This window comes from Notothenia rossii (assembly GCF_949606895.1).
Source record: "Notothenia rossii genome assembly, chromosome: 6".
NCBI classification, from domain to species: domain Eukaryota; kingdom Metazoa; phylum Chordata; class Actinopteri; order Perciformes; family Nototheniidae; genus Notothenia; species Notothenia rossii.
The window spans coordinates 59,592,458-59,611,582 of record NC_136909.1 but is presented as its reverse complement, the minus strand read 5'-3'; the positions used below and the strand labels follow the sequence as shown (position 1 = coordinate 59,611,582).

Genomic DNA, 19,125 nt, shown 5'->3' with positions numbered 1-19,125 from the left:
CGTGCGGCAGAGTTTCAGTTAGATTTTTTCTCCCCCTCTTCTGAGAGCCCAGCAGCTGATCAGAGCACGCTCCTCCTCTCCTACGGTGTAGGTGCCATAATGCTACTTAGCCCAAGTTCATTATTTGTATTATTATTATTTGTTTACGTCACTTTTATTTGTTTGTTGAGCATTTCTGGTAATTGTCACATGGGTGTGGTTTGTGTATATAAGTCACCTGTTTCATGTGGAGTGCGGATGACAGAGGGTGAGCGCTGTTTACCATTTTGTCCATAGTTACTGTGTTTTGATTTTGTTTATTAAATATTGTAAAACTATCTTGCTTCAGTATGGACTTTCTCTTTGTAAAAGCGTCACAGTTTATAGCCAAGCTTAGCCTCTCGGCGACTCAAACTGAACTGGAAATTGAGCCGTCACATACGGTAACACTCCTAACCCTGGTGATGAACTCATAGAAATTGATCAGCTGTAGCTGCAGCTGCCATGGCTTTATGGAGCTGTTTGTGTGAGCTCCGGCTCATTGTTTCACATCTTCTCTGTTTACTGTTCACTCTCGTGGTGTTGCTCTCTTTTCAGCTGCAGCAGCACGCAGCCGTTCTCAGGGAAAACTGCACCTGCACAACACCTGGCAGCGAGCAGTTAGTATACTGTACTGCTGGGAACATCCAGGAGGAGTCTGCTGCTTAAGACACAGGTATTTCATCAGAGGTCAGTAGCAGTGCAACAAAACACTGATGCAACCGCTGGCCCCCCCAACGGCCCCCACCTCACAAGTGTCATATTTAATATGTAACACATCTTTGTGGTGATTTGAGCTTGAGTAATTTTGTATATTGGTCCTAATTATCAATGTTCATATTTAAGCTGTATAATTGTATTTGTTTGGAAAAGGGATGACTCAATAAACCAGAGTTTTTTGTGCAACTCAAATCGTTAAACGCACGCACGCACGCACGCACGCACGCGCGCGCGCGCGCGCACGCACACACACACACACACACACACACACACACACACACACACACACACACACACACACACACACACACACACACACACACACACACACACACACACACACACACACCAGTGGTGAACTGTGTCTATCACAACTGGACCTTCTGTAGACACAAACACACCTGCCGCCGCGCAAAGGATATTCTACCCCGAGACCCAGAAAAATATCTGATTGGTTGCATTTCTTTTCTAACACAAAACCACTGTTATGCGTAGTGCATGGACCAAGAAGGACAAACAAATCAACGTAACACTGTAATATTTCAGATCAACAACACAGATACGATTCTCATTTATTCATTTTATATACATTTTATTACATTTTAATTATATAATTAAATCGATTTTTTTGTTTGAGTTCTCTGAATACCTTGAAGGCCTTGATGGTTCGCCACTGATACATACACACACATTTCTGTGTCGCAATCTCAAGTTTCTTATCTCCTGCTACTTCATATTTTAGATTCAGTGCGCATGCGCCAACCGTAGAGTCTGTTGCAGTTGGTCTTGCTAGATTTTTACTTATTTCAACATTTAGCTTTCTTATTTAATCTGATCTTAATTTTCTGTGGATAACTTCTATTAGTAACTTATTAAGCTATGCTCATTTTATTTATTTTTTTCGTTGTTGAGTTGCTGTTGTGATGCATCCATGCCGCTGTTGCGCAGCAACCACATGGCTGACTTGTTTATACCAGGGAGAAGCTAATCACGCTAAAGCCTGCTAGCAAAGTGGTCTGAACACTGCGATCAGCACTGAAACCTAAAGAAGGACACAGAGGATGCATGGGTTAACAAAAGAGAAAAGGAGGTGAGATGGGTCCAGATGTATGGAGAAAATTAGATAAAGACCATTGCTCCCCCCTCTGATCATGGGCAATGCAAGGTCACTGGCTAATGGAATGGACAAGCTAACGGCGTTAGCTAGGAGTCAGACGGACCACATTACTTAGGAGTCTATGTTAATGTGCTTTTGAAAACATGACCGACAACTTCACCATGTCTTCACAATAAGCCTGAGTCTATTTTTATTCTAATATGGTGCCACGTCAAGAAACTTAATTTCCCCCTGGGATTAATACAGTATTTTCATTGATTGATTGATAAACAATTAAATATGCCTGATTAGGAAATGGTGATGATTTATAGTATCAGTACACTATTAAAACTGCCTTTTGGCGTCGACGTCTTTCGATCTTGGAGTGGTGGGAAGTATTTTGAGTAAAAACCCAGATCCTCAATATGCCTGTCAGCAGCTGTGGAGGAAGACTTGTCGGCTGTGACACATGTGGTGACTTCTTACAGACTTCCCTGTCACCTGTGCTTGGCAGCTCTGACATGAAAAATGACGCTCTCCGTTTCAACGCGGAGAGTCTGAGTCTTTACTCTGTGGAATAAAGGGGCCACCTAAAGTGCTTGTGACAGCAGAAGACACAGCTAAGTCCCAAACCCACTGCAGCTCACAGTGAAGGGAGAGAACACGGCCCGTTGACGGAGAACAGGGACTGAGTGAAGGCATTTGAAACTGAGTGAAAAGTGGAAGTGTACATCAATCTCTTTGCGCCTAAGTACGGTAAATGCACCCCCACTGAGGTGAGCTGGCAGTGGAGGATGCTCTGTTCCAGCCGATGTTTAATGCGAAAAACCTGAACAAGGCCAGCTATCAATCCCATGGAAAGGAAATCCAACACGTAAATATGGCTTTTCACCCATGAGGAAAAGTAAAAAAGGAAACATTATTTGTATTCACGCTCTTTTTGACACCTACACCTTATCTTGACAAAAGTCTTGACTACCTTAACGGGACAGTACACCCCAAAATAAAATAAAAAGTATTCATCTTCTTACATAATACAAATCTGAAAGATGCTGTATCGTGTTTTCCACCCACATTCTTGATGAATAACAAACTGAAAATAGTATGGTGCCAGCAGGCAATAAAGCGTTTCTCTGACCTGTTTCAAATGTATCCTGACATCCCAAATCTCCAGGTTGCTCCATGACCTGCAATATTTGGTGTATTTACCATAATCTCCAGATCCTTCATCAAACACATGCATTGTTGATGTGATTGTGAACCTGACGAAATAAGTTATATAATGTATAATCTAGGGCTGTCAAAGGTAATGCGATAATAATGCGTTAATGTAACTTCCTTTTAACACCACTAAACTAAACACCAGAAAAAAGCTCAAAAGGAGAAAGGACAGTTCCCCAGTTGAATTGTTGCAATAGTAATACACATACATTTTTAAGAAACAATAACATTTGTCTACTCCCATGTTGATTAAACACTGAGTATTACATCGCAATCGCAATTAATCAAAAGTTAACTATGGAAATCAAAACGATTAATCAAAATTAAATATTTTAATCGATTGACAGCCCTCGTATAATCCCACGATCATTGTTCCAGAAAAACATGACGCAAAAACTGTTATGTAATGTGGTAATTATGCAAGATTATGCCATGAAAAACTGTTTCGTATTGAATTCTAATGACAATAAAAATGTTTTACATACCACTTTCGTGAATGCCCAGAAAAATGATATAACACTGGGCAATATGGCCCACCATTAACCCCAGGCAACAACACGGACAATAGAGGGCCAGAGAGTAAGTGCATTCATGACGGAAGACCCTGAACCATAGTGGCTCATTGTGTCAACACTTAACCATGAGAGGGACCAGATCATTCATGCAGCTGAAGCATGAAAGACACATAATGCTGGGTTACTATACGTCCACATACTGCACTAGAGGCTGTGGTTGACAACACCTGAGTGGACATTCATAATCCATTTTCTGAAAAACTTTGAGAGTGGATGAATGAAAAGAGAATGCACTTACTGCTTGACAGATGATGGGGTATTTGATTCGATTGATGCCGCCGGCAAACACAGCAAAGGTCAGCGCCGTGTGGAAACAGAAGTTGAGAAGCATGTGCCATCCCTTCCGACTGATGCGGATCGTGCTGCCAAGAGAGACCGAGAATCAAAAGAATTAGCAGATAAACACCACACGTCACAGAGCTCTATCATACATCTCATTTAGATGCAGTTTTCAAGGTGTATTGCCCATTAGTCACTTCAAGTACGATTTAAGCCAGGCTTTTTCAAGGTCTGCATCATTTATTTTAACTTGCTTCTGCGTTATAGATTAACAACCACAGGAGAGCCTGGGGGGTGCTGCTCGCAGAGTTTAAGATGTCTAAACAGCTCTTTACAAACCCACACCAATATATGTGCTGAATAACAGAATCCTTTCTATACTGAAAACATTTCAACCTTGACTCAACAATAACTATTTTCATGTTGAGTAATTCATTTCTAATAAAAAATTATTTCTCTTGTATTTAGGCCAAAAGTATTCGTATACTAAAGGTCTAATATTGTAATTGGTTAGCATCGTCAATCATACACACAACATCACTCATGTTCTTACCACATTCAATTGTGCGTATTACAAGGCCATTTTAGAACAGTTGTAGAACACATTGTTAAACACAATTACACCAGAACCAGTACAGGAACACAATTATTCAAATGTCTGTGTCCCTGGTGCATGCTGGGAAATGTCCACAATGACAAACTTAGAATCTTTTAAATATAAAATACAGTTTTTGCGTTGACTCTTATAAGGGTTTTATAAATCCAGATTAAAAAAAACATTTTGTTCATAGTGGAACATTTAGATTACAAAAATGCCTGTGACAAAAATATTTGCCGAGTTTGGAACAGTCACCGCTAACACAACGGGCATCTTATATACATCGAAGAAAATCTTAGTTGAAAAACACATTTTTATTAAACTTCCAAATCTACTCTTTGCGATTGTTGATGGTTCTACTATTCTGATCTGTGTGACCTAAAAGTTTTTAGTAAATTATTTTTAAAAACAGTTATTTCAAGATTTAAAAATGGCAATGTCAGAAAAGAAAATGGTTCATAAAAAACGTAGTTGCCATGTCTAAGCATTTTAAAAATTCATTTAAGAATGCTTATTGCGAGTTAAAGACACATTTTAGTACATTTGAATGATCCAGAGGAACCCTGGGAAGGAATTTTGTATAATTTAAAACCCCGGTTACCTTAATGGTCACACTATTTCATTTAAAATGGACCTCAAGACAAGGGCTTCTCGCAGTTCACATGAGATAAGGGTTCAGTGTGTCATTCAGGGCACAACCTTCCCGTATTTGTGGTTAATGCACACAAATAAGACTCACTCCGCTGGTTTGATGATGAAATAAAAGAGATTGCTTCCAGTTGGCTGGGCCAATTGAAGTTTTCACGATGTAAAACCATGCACTCATATCCACCCTGGGAAATATGGCATTAGCTGGGGGGGTTAAACACTCTTGGGCAGGCCACTTAACCCACATTACCATTTTCCTCCCAGCTGTTAGGAAATAGGCTAACTAGGTCAGACAATGCTAACATATTTGTCGCACGGGTGTGAATTAACAGACCATCCATTCTTTTAATTACTTTCCTGTGTCAGCCCCCCCCTCCCCTCTTTCCTTTTCTTCCATACAGACACTGTCACCATTTGAAATTATATAACCTTGTGCTGGAAATCTGCACTCCCCAAAATGGAGGAGCGGAGCCCCGGCTGCACGTGAGCCAACTGTAGATGAAGCAGTGGCTCAGCAGTGAACTATGAGGCGTGTCTGGGGCCGGTGGGGGGGGGGGGGGGGAGTAAAAGCTGCTGCCGTCGATGCCTCTGCCGTGGTGCAAGTGCTGAACTCCATTCAGCAAAGGGGCCATAAATCAGGCCGGCTCCTGGCCTGCCTAGAAGAGGGTTTTCATAGGCTCTGCTCCAGGCTTTCATTGGGTCAAGTACATTAACCTGGCAACCCTCCACATCCCCATCTCCCAGAAGGTGGGGGGGGGGGATCCTCTCTCTGCATCTGCTCCCTCACCCCTACACCCACTGCTGAGCCAACTGTAAACAACCATTAAGCTATGGACAGTATAACTAACATGAAACAATACACAATGGGCAGGTTTCATTGGTGGGAGACACACACGCTGATAAGTGCCATAAAGCAAAGGTAACAGGGCTGCTAAGGTTACAAAGAGGTGGAGGCAGCGTTTCACCTCTGCTAGTCATACAAACTAAATGTATCATCATCAGTTTAAAATAAATTACTAACAACAGGGCAAGGATAAGCAAAATTCCATCAAACCTTTGGAACTGCATTCACAAGACTGGCGGTATAGCCCAAATAAGCAGAAGCACTACCCGAAACTGTCATTGAGCACTCAAAGTAAAAATTATTTCAACTTTGACCCCTTTTACCTTTGACTTTTCAACACGCACTCATATGACAGCTGTATGAAGCGGTAAATTAGCATTAGCATAGAAATTAAACTTAACCAGCTGTTTTGACCGCAAGGCTCTGCGCTAAAACCTAGCGGTGAGCAAATCGTGTATCACGTGAATGCAGCTTGAGCAGCTTTCTTAAAATATTTACTTTTATTTGCTGAGGTTTGTTCCGGCAGAATTCAAGCTAAGTGCTAACTGCTAACTGCTAACTGCTAACTGCTAACTGCGCTGACTGGCGCCATATTGACTAACTGTTGCATCTTGAGGAAAAAGTGGTAATACTATACAGCACAAGTCAGGCTGTTGGCTAGTCGATTAGCATGCTAATTTCATAGGCTATCTCCGAGACACAAAACACAGATCACTTTGACATGATGTCAACACTGTAGCCCCTTCACGTTGATAATTTGAGTGAATTTATTGTACGTTTGAGACGAAATGTCTGGCTTTATCTTACAAATTGCACCTTTAGATTAGAGAATGGAAGTGTTTACGTGCTAATATAACAGAGAAAAAAGGACGCTAACTGGCAGCAACGAGGCCGGCAATATGATTTCAATATAGAACAATGACAAACACCTTTATTTTCTTTCGGCTCATATGTTGAAATCATCATTGCAGGAATATTTTTATGGATGTCCGTATGTTTTTTTAAGTGAGAAAGTGGCTTGTTTAAACATGCACAAGTTAACCCACTGTGCCTATCCTTGAACAGCCTCCCTCACATTCTGCCCATTTAACACGCGGCCCGACGCTTCTCCGCTCCGATACTGTCAGTCAGCGGGAGTGATACTACATAACCAAAGTGTTACTAAACAGAGATGTGTTTTACTGCTGGGAAGTGCCTTGAGGGCGATGTGGAGGATGAGGAGGTGTTGGATTTTGTTAATGTGAGTGCCTTTGAAAAAAAAAGCCTCTAACTCTCCCCTGTGTGTGACAGACAGCACAAAAGCTCCGGCTTCATTTCTTAAACATGGGTCTCTAGTTTGGACTGGAATTAATGTGTTTCTGCTCTGCAAAGCGCTTTTTGATGAATGAGTGTGCTTACATTATGCAAACACGTTTTGTATTTTGGAGGAAGACAGTTATGTTTTACACATGGTGATCCTGGTTATAGTAACTTGGATAAGCCCTTTCTCTGTTTTTGGAAGACATTGGTGTGCTAGCTGGCGTACTTTCAAAGAAATCAGGATTATGTTGCATGAATGGACATCATGCCAAATATGAACAAGACTAGGGTAGTACTGGGACACTTATGTGCATGTAAACATACTTAGGGCCGGATTTACATTTTCAAAAGGATTGTGAAGCTTTTGAAGCCTCTTAACTTTCAACAATTATAAAAAATACAAACATATGGGATAATTGTTGGATCAAAGTTTGAATGCACCCTAACTATGCTGCCAAGTAAATAGTGCACGCATGTTATATGCATATATTCAAATATGGTAATATGCACACATTTGGTGCACAATCAGCAACTTTCTATGCAAATTAGTCCTAGACTTTCAATTATTTGGATACTCTGTTGTTTATCAGTCTGTCAATCATTCCTTTTGTAAAAACAGTCAAATTCAGAAAAATATGCACGAATAGACACTCGCAGTTCTAATGAAATTAAAAGCGTCTGCATAGTGGTGGTAGTAAGTGAATCAAATGTAAAGCCTACTGACAGACCAAACCAAATGAAAGGTTTCTCTCTGTCGCATTTAAAGGGGCCCTATTTTACCTTTTTCGGTTTTCCCTTTTCTGTTCAGATGCTTAAATATTATTAAAAAACTGATTGTGATAATTTTGACTGCATTGCCATGTGATTCTCAATGTTAAAGGGAATGATGAGTTAATCCTCAAATTAAATAAAGACTTACTACCAGGTTAAATGTTCGTTAAAGAGTCCTCAGCATGTTATCTTCAGTGATTTTGATGCTGGGCTAAATATCTATTTCCTTGTATCTTGTCTTAGATATGTGTCCGCGTGTCCTCTCTGAGGGCCTAAGATATTCTAAAAAATAATATTTGAAAACATAAAAAAAAAAAACATTTAAAAAGAAAATACTATTTTAGTTATATTTTTAATTAGTTTTATCAAAATAACTTGATTTAATTGAATTTAAAATAACATTTCCAAAGAAAGAAATCCTTTGAATCTGCCTGTTCAGTTTCTGTTTGAATGTGAAGGGTTAAATGAAAGAAGCTCGTCTCTGTGAGTTACTGTGAAGACGGGAGAGCTTGGTGGTCCTGCTGTAAATTCACAGAGGGCCAGCTATAGTGACGCAACGAGAGAGTAATGTCAAGTTACAGTACAGTTGACCAATCATATCTTCCCTCTAAATGGGTGGGCTTTGTTATCGCAGACTTTATGACAAGTTCCGCTCGCTGTGAAGTTGATGCATGTGTGTTACTGGGTGTTTGTCAATGTCAAGGAAGGATGCTCCAGAGTCACTATGTCAAGGATGCTACGTCATTGAGTCCCGCCGAAGGACTTTTCCAATGTCTAGGCTCCTTGGAATTCTACCGAGCCTGGCGTCCTTCGTAGCGAGACATTTTGAGGCTGCACATGTGTATCCTCCGCGGTCTTAAAATCCCCACAATGCTTTGCGCACGGACCAATTTCCAAATCTTTGGCGGAAATCGCATTCCATTTAAGGCAGGTCCTAGTATTTGACGCACACCTGCACACCTGTTCCACCATTCTTCGTTTTCCGAGGCTAGGAAGGAAGTGACTCGGAAGACATGTCCTTCCAAGGAAACGTCCTCGACATTGAGAAACACCCACGGAGTGGTGCAATGACGCATCCTAAAACCCGGAAGTAAGCTGCGCTCGGGTTCCCTTGACACAAAAGCGATGGGATTTCTCCATAGGATTTTGGAAAGTAGCTTGAAATAAGGTCTGTGGAAAACGAACCTGTTAGATAAATGCACGTTTTGTTCAGCCGGATAATATCCACATGTCTACCCTACTTTTATTATTTTCGAATCATAAATCTAATCGATAGATTTATGGTCGATAGATTTATGATTTGCATAAGTTTGTTCATGATGGCTCACTTCAGTGATAGTGATGACATCGTTGCGAAATTATTAACCGAGTCATTTTCAAGATTGAGTTACAATGATAAATTGGAGTGGCAAAGGATCAGCTGAATGACCCGCAAGTGCTTCATCCAAAAGGACAGGAGGATGGACTTTGTGTTTGAGTGATTTGATCATCAAAGGTAGGCCTAAGTTATTTTCAATGTGTGCCGACTTAATTTATTTGTAATTGTTACTTGGCTGTGGGTGCCCTGTCATGATAGGTGTTTAGATAAATGGTGTTGTTTTGTGAGGTAGAGGGTCGCTGTCATTGATGAGTTTTGCACCCCGTGCCGCTGTTTTGATATTCCGCTGAAGTATACGCTGTGACGTATTAACTCTTCTTTTTTCTTTTTTTCGAGGGAAGGGGTGGGGGTCAGAGGTCCTAGGTATAAAAGTCACGGCTCGCCACTGGTTGATGCATTAATTAAGGTATTGTTCCTGCATTAAGTCATGCATGAGATACTATTAATCCTTATACATTACTGATAGTTCATGAAGTACTACATTCATGAATTCATGCTTTTTCATGCATGAATTCATGATGATTCATGTTCCCTTACCATAAAGTGTTACCCATTTTTCTTTACCAATTGTAGTGCTCACGGAGATTTGGACATCACACTCGTCCATTTTGCAAGTAGAACGACATAAAGAGTCCTGTCCTTATACAGTAGATTTGAAATACGTTTACAAGTCTACTAAAATACCAGCACTTTCATATATCAACTTAAATTCAACACTGTTATTTTACAGCCACCATAGTTTAGCACTAATATTGACTATTAACTGTATGTATTATTTATTTTTGTATTGAGTTTAACTAATACAACTCTAATCTTGCACAAACCCTCAGAACATCCAGTGGTGTTTGTATTCTGTTTAAATTTCTCTTTTTATTATATGTAAACAATATTTGTCATTTTCTACTTATCATATGTATACTGATGACACTATTGTATACTCATGTGCTCCTTCTCTGGGTATGGCCATTTCCAATTTAAAATCTGACTTTATCACGCTGCAGCATGCACTTCTTGATTCCAAACTGATACTGAACGGTAAGAAAACCAAAGCAATGCTTTTTGCTCCCAAGTCAGCGTCCTCTTGCCTCTCCATTGACACCCTTGACGGCGTCTCGGTTGAGTTTGTCGATATATACTCAAAAGAAATATCTGGGCTTTTGGTTGGACAGTAATCTGAACTTCAAACACCACATTGAACTTCTAACAAAGAAATGGAAATTCACTCTTGGCTTCCTTTACAGATTTAAACGTTGTTTTTCAACTTCTTCTCGTAAAAGGTTTGTCATTGCCATTTTAGGTAAGCTTCCACTGTACATATGTGCCAGATTTGCCCCAGTTTGTGACTCTTACAACCTCAGAACCAGTGCCTGGATACGGTTCCAGGTACCTGCTGTGCGGACTGAGGCTGGAAAAAGTCCTTGGAATGACCTTCAAACAAGCCTCAAACTGATGGCACTTGTCCCTAGAGCCTGTTTTAAATTGAAGTTGTCAGAGGTCCTTACCACCAGCTGCAGTAGTGCACCTTACTGTCCCAAATGTGCACAATGTAGTGACTGCTTTTTGTCTTTTGTTTACTTAGTTCTCTTCTCTGTATTTTATGTGTCTGTGTTATGTGTAAGAATGTGTAACGTTGCTGCTTTCTTGGCCAGGTCAGCATTGTAAATGAAATGTTATCTCAATGCTTTTATCTGGTTAAATAAAGGTTAAATAAATAAATACATCCCACTCTAATCAAAAAGCTAAATCTTCTTCAATTTCAAAATTGCTCATGTCTGTATTTTCATATTTTTCTTCTCCAGTCAATACTGCAGTGCCGGGCGACAGTAAGTGATGCTGCTGCTGTTTGGAGCCCAGCTGCTGTCATCGCTGTCTGACTGCAGAGGGACGCACCCTGTCTCCGTCCCAGGTGTCACACATGGTGGCAAACGCTGCTGCGCGTCCACACACACACACTTTGATACATGACTGCACTTCAGTCACAGTACGGACAAATGAAACCAAACCATCTGTAGAGAACATTGTGTTATTCTAGAAAACTGTTGCTTACGAAACATTTATTTTAGATTAACCCTCACTCCGAAAACTAAATCGTTGACTTTAATTAAATGTATTGTGTCAACACATTTCACATCACTGTATCAGGTTAGTTTAAAGCAATAATTAAGTTGGGCCTAATATTTTTTTATAACTTATGTTATTGCTTTCAACTAGCCTAATATATGTATGTGAAACCTTTTGACATCATACATTTAACTAAAGTCAACGTTTCAGTTTTTTCACTGAAAAGTAGTCAAATCTCACCGATGTACTACTTTCGTCAATCATAAACATTGTGTTTTACATTTGGTTGCTTTAAAGACTTGTGATTGTGAACATATAACATTGCTGATCACCACTTTTATTCAATTCAATTCAATGTTTTGTGATTTAGTCAACTTTGTAACACCTATGATGTCCCGGGTGAAAAGTGGCGCCATAGGAAATGAATGGTTAGCCCTAGATTATGTTCATTCATCAGATAGTATACACCCACAAATCGACAATAAGTACATTTTGGAAGACATTTTCAGTGTCTATTCTTTGTATATTCATTGCAGTTATTAATGTAAGAGCAGTTAAAACAGACCGGGAACACAACAGTAAGGGGGGAAAACTAACACGACAGGAGGGTTAAGATAGATACTATGGTACCAAATTAATGCCACAGAGAATAAAGCGACTTACGCCCTACAAGAATAAGAATTGCAGTGCTGGAATAATGCGCCAGACAGCCCCCCCCCCCCCCCCCCCCCCAGCCTTCATAACAGCTGAAGAAGGGCAGACAGATGCCACAGTGCAAAGCCACTGTACATTCTTCATCTCCATATGGAATAATAGGAGTAAAGGTGGCCTAAATGCCCCTCAGAAATCCATTAAAAGCCGCTCTGAAACACACACGCACACACACATCTGTGTTTTAGATCCTCTTACTCAGACAGGCTGCAGTGCTTTACCCCCCCAGCCTAAAGCATCTGACTCACACCCAGGATCTCTGACAGAGGAGTCAAAAATAAACCATGAAGGGAAAAAGTGGTGAGAGATTAAAGTTTAAAGCTTTTTTTTGTTACCTGTGGTGCACTATGTAGGTGATGATGGAGGCGAAGAGGCAGAGCAACATGACCGCCGTGCAGGCATACACGACCGGGTGCAGAAACTCCCCAGGGTACGGGGGGAAAGACAGCACCTTCTTCAGATCCTGAGGAAAGAAGAACAAAGTGGGGGTGAGACAGAAGTCCTGCTAAATATACACTGAACAAAACGGAAACGTTGACATTTATTTAAAGTCAGTGTCTCTGTTTTTTCAGTGTAGTTTCATCAACATAACATTTTGAAATGACTGCTAAAGACACATCGTTTTAGATTGCAATGTTGCACTTGGTAAAAGAGGGGTTCATTTGAATTACTGTATGCAATAGATTATCCTATACTAATATATGATTTATATTTTATAGTCATATTCAAAATCTGTAAAGTAACTAAAGCTATAAAATACAGTGCAGTAAAATTACAATATTTGTGGAGTAAAGTATAAAGTAGCAAAAGGTGACATGACATTCCATCCCTGACAATCAGCCAACAAGAACCTGCAAAGTGACAGAAAATTCCACCTTAAAAAAGGATGATGAGTTCCCTATGTGAAAGGAACAGTAAACTGTGACATATGCAAGAAAATACCAATAAATGTCAGAATGTTTTTCAAATCAGAATAAAAGAGTAACAACAACCCCGTCGAGTGAATATCTCCCCCCCCCCCCATATTAACATATTGCATTTCGGGCGTTTAGCTGACACTCTTAGTCAGAGCGACTGAGTGCAACAATAGCATAATCTGCCTAGTCTGCCAACATAAAGAGAAAAACAAAAATGGATAGCAGCCAGGCAGAAAGACAAACTTAAGTCTCTCTTTGTGGCACAGACGCTCATTAAGCTCTTATCAACATCACAGTCCGTTTGCTTTGTGATTTATTCTACATGAAGTGTACAAGACACTCTCACAGCATGACAGAAACAAATGGCAACTCAGAGCAGACACACGTTTTTACGGAGTTTTAAATGAATTGATCCCTCTTTTGAGCATTTTGCTTACATTATATGTTTTTTTTCAGCCAGTGTTTTATCCCTTTTCACCTGTAGTGGGTTGCAACATGTTTAGAATGTTACGGTTGTATTTGTCACTTCAGTAGCACTTACACACAACAAACGTTTTAGTTTAATTCCTTTCTCTATTCTGAAGTATCCTCCTGATTCACAGCCTAGATTCACTAGATTCACCTTCCGTTCACAGCCTAGATAATATAACTTTATATATTTGTTAAAGGCTGATGTATATGTATTAATACTAAGAAAGGTCCCACATTCCCTCTGTAAAACGTCACTGTAATAAAGAAGAAGATATAAGATAACCCATTATTAATCCTTTTGGGGAAAAGCAGTTGTCTGCGCAACACATGCGTCCTTTTCATTGAGAGGGGCCAGAGCAAAGACGCTAGCAGGTATTCTTGCACCAAGGAAAGGTATAGTGGCTTGATCAATCACATTGAACGTAATATGCTAAGGGGCGGGACAGACAGGCGGGTTTCAGACAGAGGGTGAAAATAGGCAGCACAGGCAGTATGAGAAAAATAAAGAGCTTTGTGAACATTAATAAAGCATGGAGACATGTCCCAGTAGAGACACTACATACTGATATACACCTGAACATCAGCAGGAGGGGACTCTTTAAAGTAGAGACACTACACACTGATATACACCTGAACATCAGCAGGAGGGGACTCTTTAAAGTAGAGACACTACACACTGATATACACCTGAACATCAGCAGGAGAGGACTCTTTAAAGTAGATACACTACATACTGATATACACCTGAACATCAGAAGGAGAGGACTCTTTAAAGTAGAGACACTACATACTGATACGATTATATGTGTTCTTTAATTTACTGTAATCACATGTAGTGTCTCCCCTTGATAATTAAATGTGTTGTTGTACAAAAGAGACAAAATAAGCTATTTTAAAAACTGTTCACCCATTTAGCATCTGTGTGTGGAGCCAGCAGTGTTGCTAAGTAAAGCACCCACTCTCCTGTCTCCCATAACCCTGCCAGCTCACTGTGAGTTTGTGTCTGTTAGAGTGACACACACACACACACACACACACACACACACACACACACACACACACACACACACACACACACACACACACACACACACACACACACACACACACACACACACACACACACACACACACACACACACACACACACACACACACACACACACACACACACACACACACACTCACACACTCTCTGTCTCTATCATTGTCTTGGTGCGTAGCCGAGTGGGACATTCTCTGTGTGTTTATCCGAGGGCTGATGAGCCTGTCGGGGCCTGTGAGGGCTCGCGACCATGACCCGAGCATTTATAAGCACGGTTGTAAAGCAGTGGCCCGAGATGGAATAAAAGCTTTGGGGACAGGACGCCTGGGACATGTAGAGCTGTGGTGCAGACACTTAGTCCAACACTCAGCACTGAGCCCATTAAACACTCTCCTCTGTTTCTAGAGGGAAAAGGGAAGTGCAAAACAAGAATCCAAGACATCCATCCAAGTCTTAAGAACTTTTTTCACATTCAACCTAGAGAGGGGTTCATTTTTTGCCATTTTTGGAGGTAAAGTTAGATTTTTCCAATAGATTACTTTATTGTTAAATAATAAAATACATAATGTCAAGTTTCCCACCCATTTATCCATCCATCACTTACTACCCTCTACCTCTTGGTGTCAGGTACATTTACTAAAGTACTGAAAATATAAACATTTGGAGTATTTTTCATTGTATGCAAATGTTCTACTTTGCTACATGTTATGGGCACATATTGTATGTTTTGCTCCACTGCATGTTTTTGCTAATTAAAGTTACTTTTCACAATCCCATTTTCAATTCTAAATATAATCACTATGAATAAATTAAGATATATTATTATACGCAGGATAAGCTACCAAGAAATATATAGAAAAATGTAAATGAGATCCACCTTCACAAGACACAGTATGTAAGTGATTAACACATGATCTATGATGAAATGGGCCATAATGAGTGCTTTTACTCTTGTGTAATATTTTGAATACAGGATGGGGTACAGAGAAGGCAACCCTGTCTCCTAAAAATTATGTTCCCACAGAACTAAACTGCATTCTCAATTACGTTTAGCTAGAAACGTATTTTCTCCCACGTTACGTTTCTTATGAACGTATCTTAAATACGTTTATTTTCTACATATCTTTGCCATTTATTGTCTTGCTTATAATAATGATAATAGTCATTTATAAATATCATTTTAAAGCACACATTTGAAATCGACTATCGGGCTCGATATATGGTTAAATTAAAATCAGTAGACGAGGCTGTAATTTCGCCAGCTGTTACTCTCATGAGCGAGGCAGAAAATAATAGTTTTAACATTGCCAAAAAGCTGCTGTGTCGTTTATTGCACCTCATACATTAAAACAAATCCAGAGTTACGTGTTTCTGTACTTACTCTTACCTAAGAAGAAAGGATAGTAACAGAAGAAGTGCCTTCAGGCTTGATCGCCGTTCAAATGACAGCGTTGGTTTCCCCAAAAGTGGGCGGGGCTGTAAAGTGACGTAGATTTTACTCTCATCTATTATTCAAAACCATTCTATTTATTCTAACGTAAATTACATGCCAGTGTTTTATCTTTTTATTTATTTGTTTTTAATTTAAATCGTATAATGTCGGACTTTTTTTGCCGTCTGTGAGGAAAATAAATGGGGCTTAGAGCCTCAAAATACTGAAATCTGTATTTTTTGTAATCTTTTTTTCCTTCTAATTTGTTATTCTTTTCTAAATAACACACTGTTATTTACTCAACAATAACACACAATTATCCTTGTTTTTATTTATTCGTTTAATTCTATAATCTTGGGCTTTTTAGCCGTAAATAAAGTCACCGGAAACAGACGGGACATTTCGAGCGATACACACCACAAACCCACTGAACTGATTACCCAAGATCCTCAGCTTGAAGCTCTTTGATTGGATGTTTTAGCCGCAATGCACGCTGGAATATGGTGTTAATAAGATATGATATCCGAAAACATGTTTAAAAAATAAAATAATACTTTATTCCGAGTGTTCTTGCTTCTCTCTTTTGAAGTCATCACATAACGGCATTGTAATACACGGTTCGGCTGCATTAAATATTACACATCTGCTGTATGTTCTTTATTTATAGAGCCCTGATGAGAAGACTTCTGGACAAACTTGAAGAACTGCCGCCAAAACTGAATATGTGACGTGGATCATAAATATATCAACAATTAAACAAAATCTTACATTTCTTTTCACAAAATACGTCTCTTCGCTGAGTCAATACTAATTCGGCTGACTTTTATATTTGATCCAATTGGTAGATAGGTTATATTTACACCATAACGGTGCACAGCTGATAGAAAAGGACTTGTAGTTTTTAAAGATATTACTGATTTTCTTTGAATATAAGAATATAAATACTGAGTTGAGAGAATAGTCAGGGGATTTGGGTGAGACACATCTATGGAATCACAATTTCAATAGCTTAGCATTAAATGACGGATATACCTGTCTGTCTGTCATGTTTTACAAATCAGATATTAATGTGTAGAAGTAAAACATGAGAAATGGTATAGCAATATCCTGTAAAAATATGTAAAAACATGAATAAAACTACACATCTTCAGATGTTATACATACATAAGTGTCCTACACTAATAATACAAAGTTATTATTAGTATGCTGTGTGTACCTTGTGTGCACCGCCTAGCGGTTAAAGCACGTTATTGAATTATTTCGGTTGAATAATGTTATTTTTGTTGAATAATGTTATTTGATGAAAAAAATATTAAGAGTACATACTTTCATAGGGGGAAAGTAGAAGGTCAATGATAGAAATATAGAATATAAAAAATCAAGAAGATACTATAAGTGATCTCTACAATAAAACAGTTTAATGCTGGATGTATAAAGATATTAAGGAGGATGAGCAAAACGGACAAACTAACGGACTAACCTTTATTAACACATTAAAGAATACTTTAGGTTAAGGTCTTCTTTCAAATAAGAAAAAAGCTTTGGGGGTATCGATCTACAGATAAATATTAAGCCTGACAAGTATACTTAACGTCTAATACAGTATATTGCTTTCCTGCAATGTTAACTATGTTGAAGCACCTATTTTAACTGATATTATACACATTAATTATACTCCTATGGATAGTATAAGAAATGTGCAGAATTTGAGAGTTTAATGGTGGAGGTATACACCCATATTAATAGATGTCTTGTAATGCACTGTTGAGGAACCTGTGACCCAAGTCTTTCATTCATTGCATAACTACACCATAGTTGTGTATATGATATGTCAATAAACCTTAGAAATTCTTGAAATCTTGAAAGGGATGTGCAAAATAGCAATTATATACAGTCTTTAATTAACTATTAGTAGAGAATAACGGGTAATGAATATACTTTATAGAGATCTGCAGATAAATGTTTAGTCTTCTCAAGCACCAACTATCAAATATCTCTCCTGATTGTTGGCACTTGACAATCACCTTCCCTGAATTGTACTCAGGTGTAACTAAAGTCTGATTTAAGGGTTGTTTATATTTCACATCATTAATCAGAATCTGCAAAGTAACTAAAATAAATGTAGTGGAGTAAAAATACCAGGTTAACCTCTGAATTGTAGTGGATTAGAATTACAATGTAACAATGAGCTGTCATGTGGGTATATATTAATGCTGCCCATTATGGATACAAGCGATTTTCACCCATTTAGTACTTACATGTTTTAATACTATCAACTTCTAATTTTGGGAAAAACGAAAACGTCTTTTAAAACTACAATTCCCAGTAGAGACGTGCCATAGAGAACATGTTGCAAAACACAATAGCCAGCATGTGTATTTCTGGGGGGGCGTTCGAGTCCAGTTTTGAACAGTCTGCCGTGGTTTCGTTCCATTTCAAAGAGCTTGACGCTCGGCGTAACCTTGGCGCACTGCCACTCCAGCATCCAATCCCAGAGCTTGAAGATTAATCACGGGGTTTGTCAACGGGACTGTAGTCCCAAACGATAGCTGGGGATTATGGGTAGTGTAGTGTCTTCGGCCATCTTAAATTCTGAATTTTTCTTTTCGGATATCATATCTTATTAACACCATATCCCAGCGTGCATTGCGGCTAAAACATCCAATCAATGAGCTTCAAGCTGAGGATCTTGCGTTATCAGGTCAATGGGTTTGTGGTGTATATCGCTCGAAATGTCCCGTCTGTTTCCGGTGACTTTATTTACGGCTAAAAAGCATGCTAAAAAGCCCAAGATTATAGAATCAAATGAATAAATAAAAACAAGGATAATTGTGTGTTATTGTTGAGTAAATAACAGTGTGTTATTTAGAAAAGAATAACAAATTAGAAGGAAAAAAAAGATTTTAAAAAATACAGATTTCAGTATTTTGAGGCTAGTAAAAACAAATAAATAAAAAGATAAAACACTGGCATGTAATTTACGTTAGAATAAATAGAATGGTTTTGAATAATAGATGAGAGTAAAACTACGTCACTTTACA

The 19,125-nt window shown here is 39.0% G+C and overlaps 1 protein-coding gene and 1 long non-coding RNA gene across 2 annotated transcripts in view; one reads left to right on the top strand and one right to left on the bottom strand.

The window, feature by feature from the left end:
• The window catches only part of adgra1b (adhesion G protein-coupled receptor A1b), a 324,973-nt gene that overhangs the window by 53,171 nt on the left and 252,677 nt on the right, over nt 1-19,125 (bottom strand). Inside the window, exons 7-8 of the mRNA XM_079686046.1 lie at nt 12,555-12,682; nt 3,869-3,992 (exon numbers count right to left, since the gene is read on the bottom strand). Coding sequence (XP_079542172.1) covers nt 3,869-3,992; nt 12,555-12,682 — 252 coding nt within the window. The remainder of the gene's footprint in view (nt 1-3,868; nt 3,993-12,554; nt 12,683-19,125) is intronic.
• Nucleotides 592-12,630, top strand: LOC307042255. The gene is made up of 3 exons (XR_013809054.1): nt 592-694; nt 11,247-11,353; nt 12,573-12,630. It is a non-coding gene; the product is annotated as an uncharacterized lncRNA (long non-coding RNA).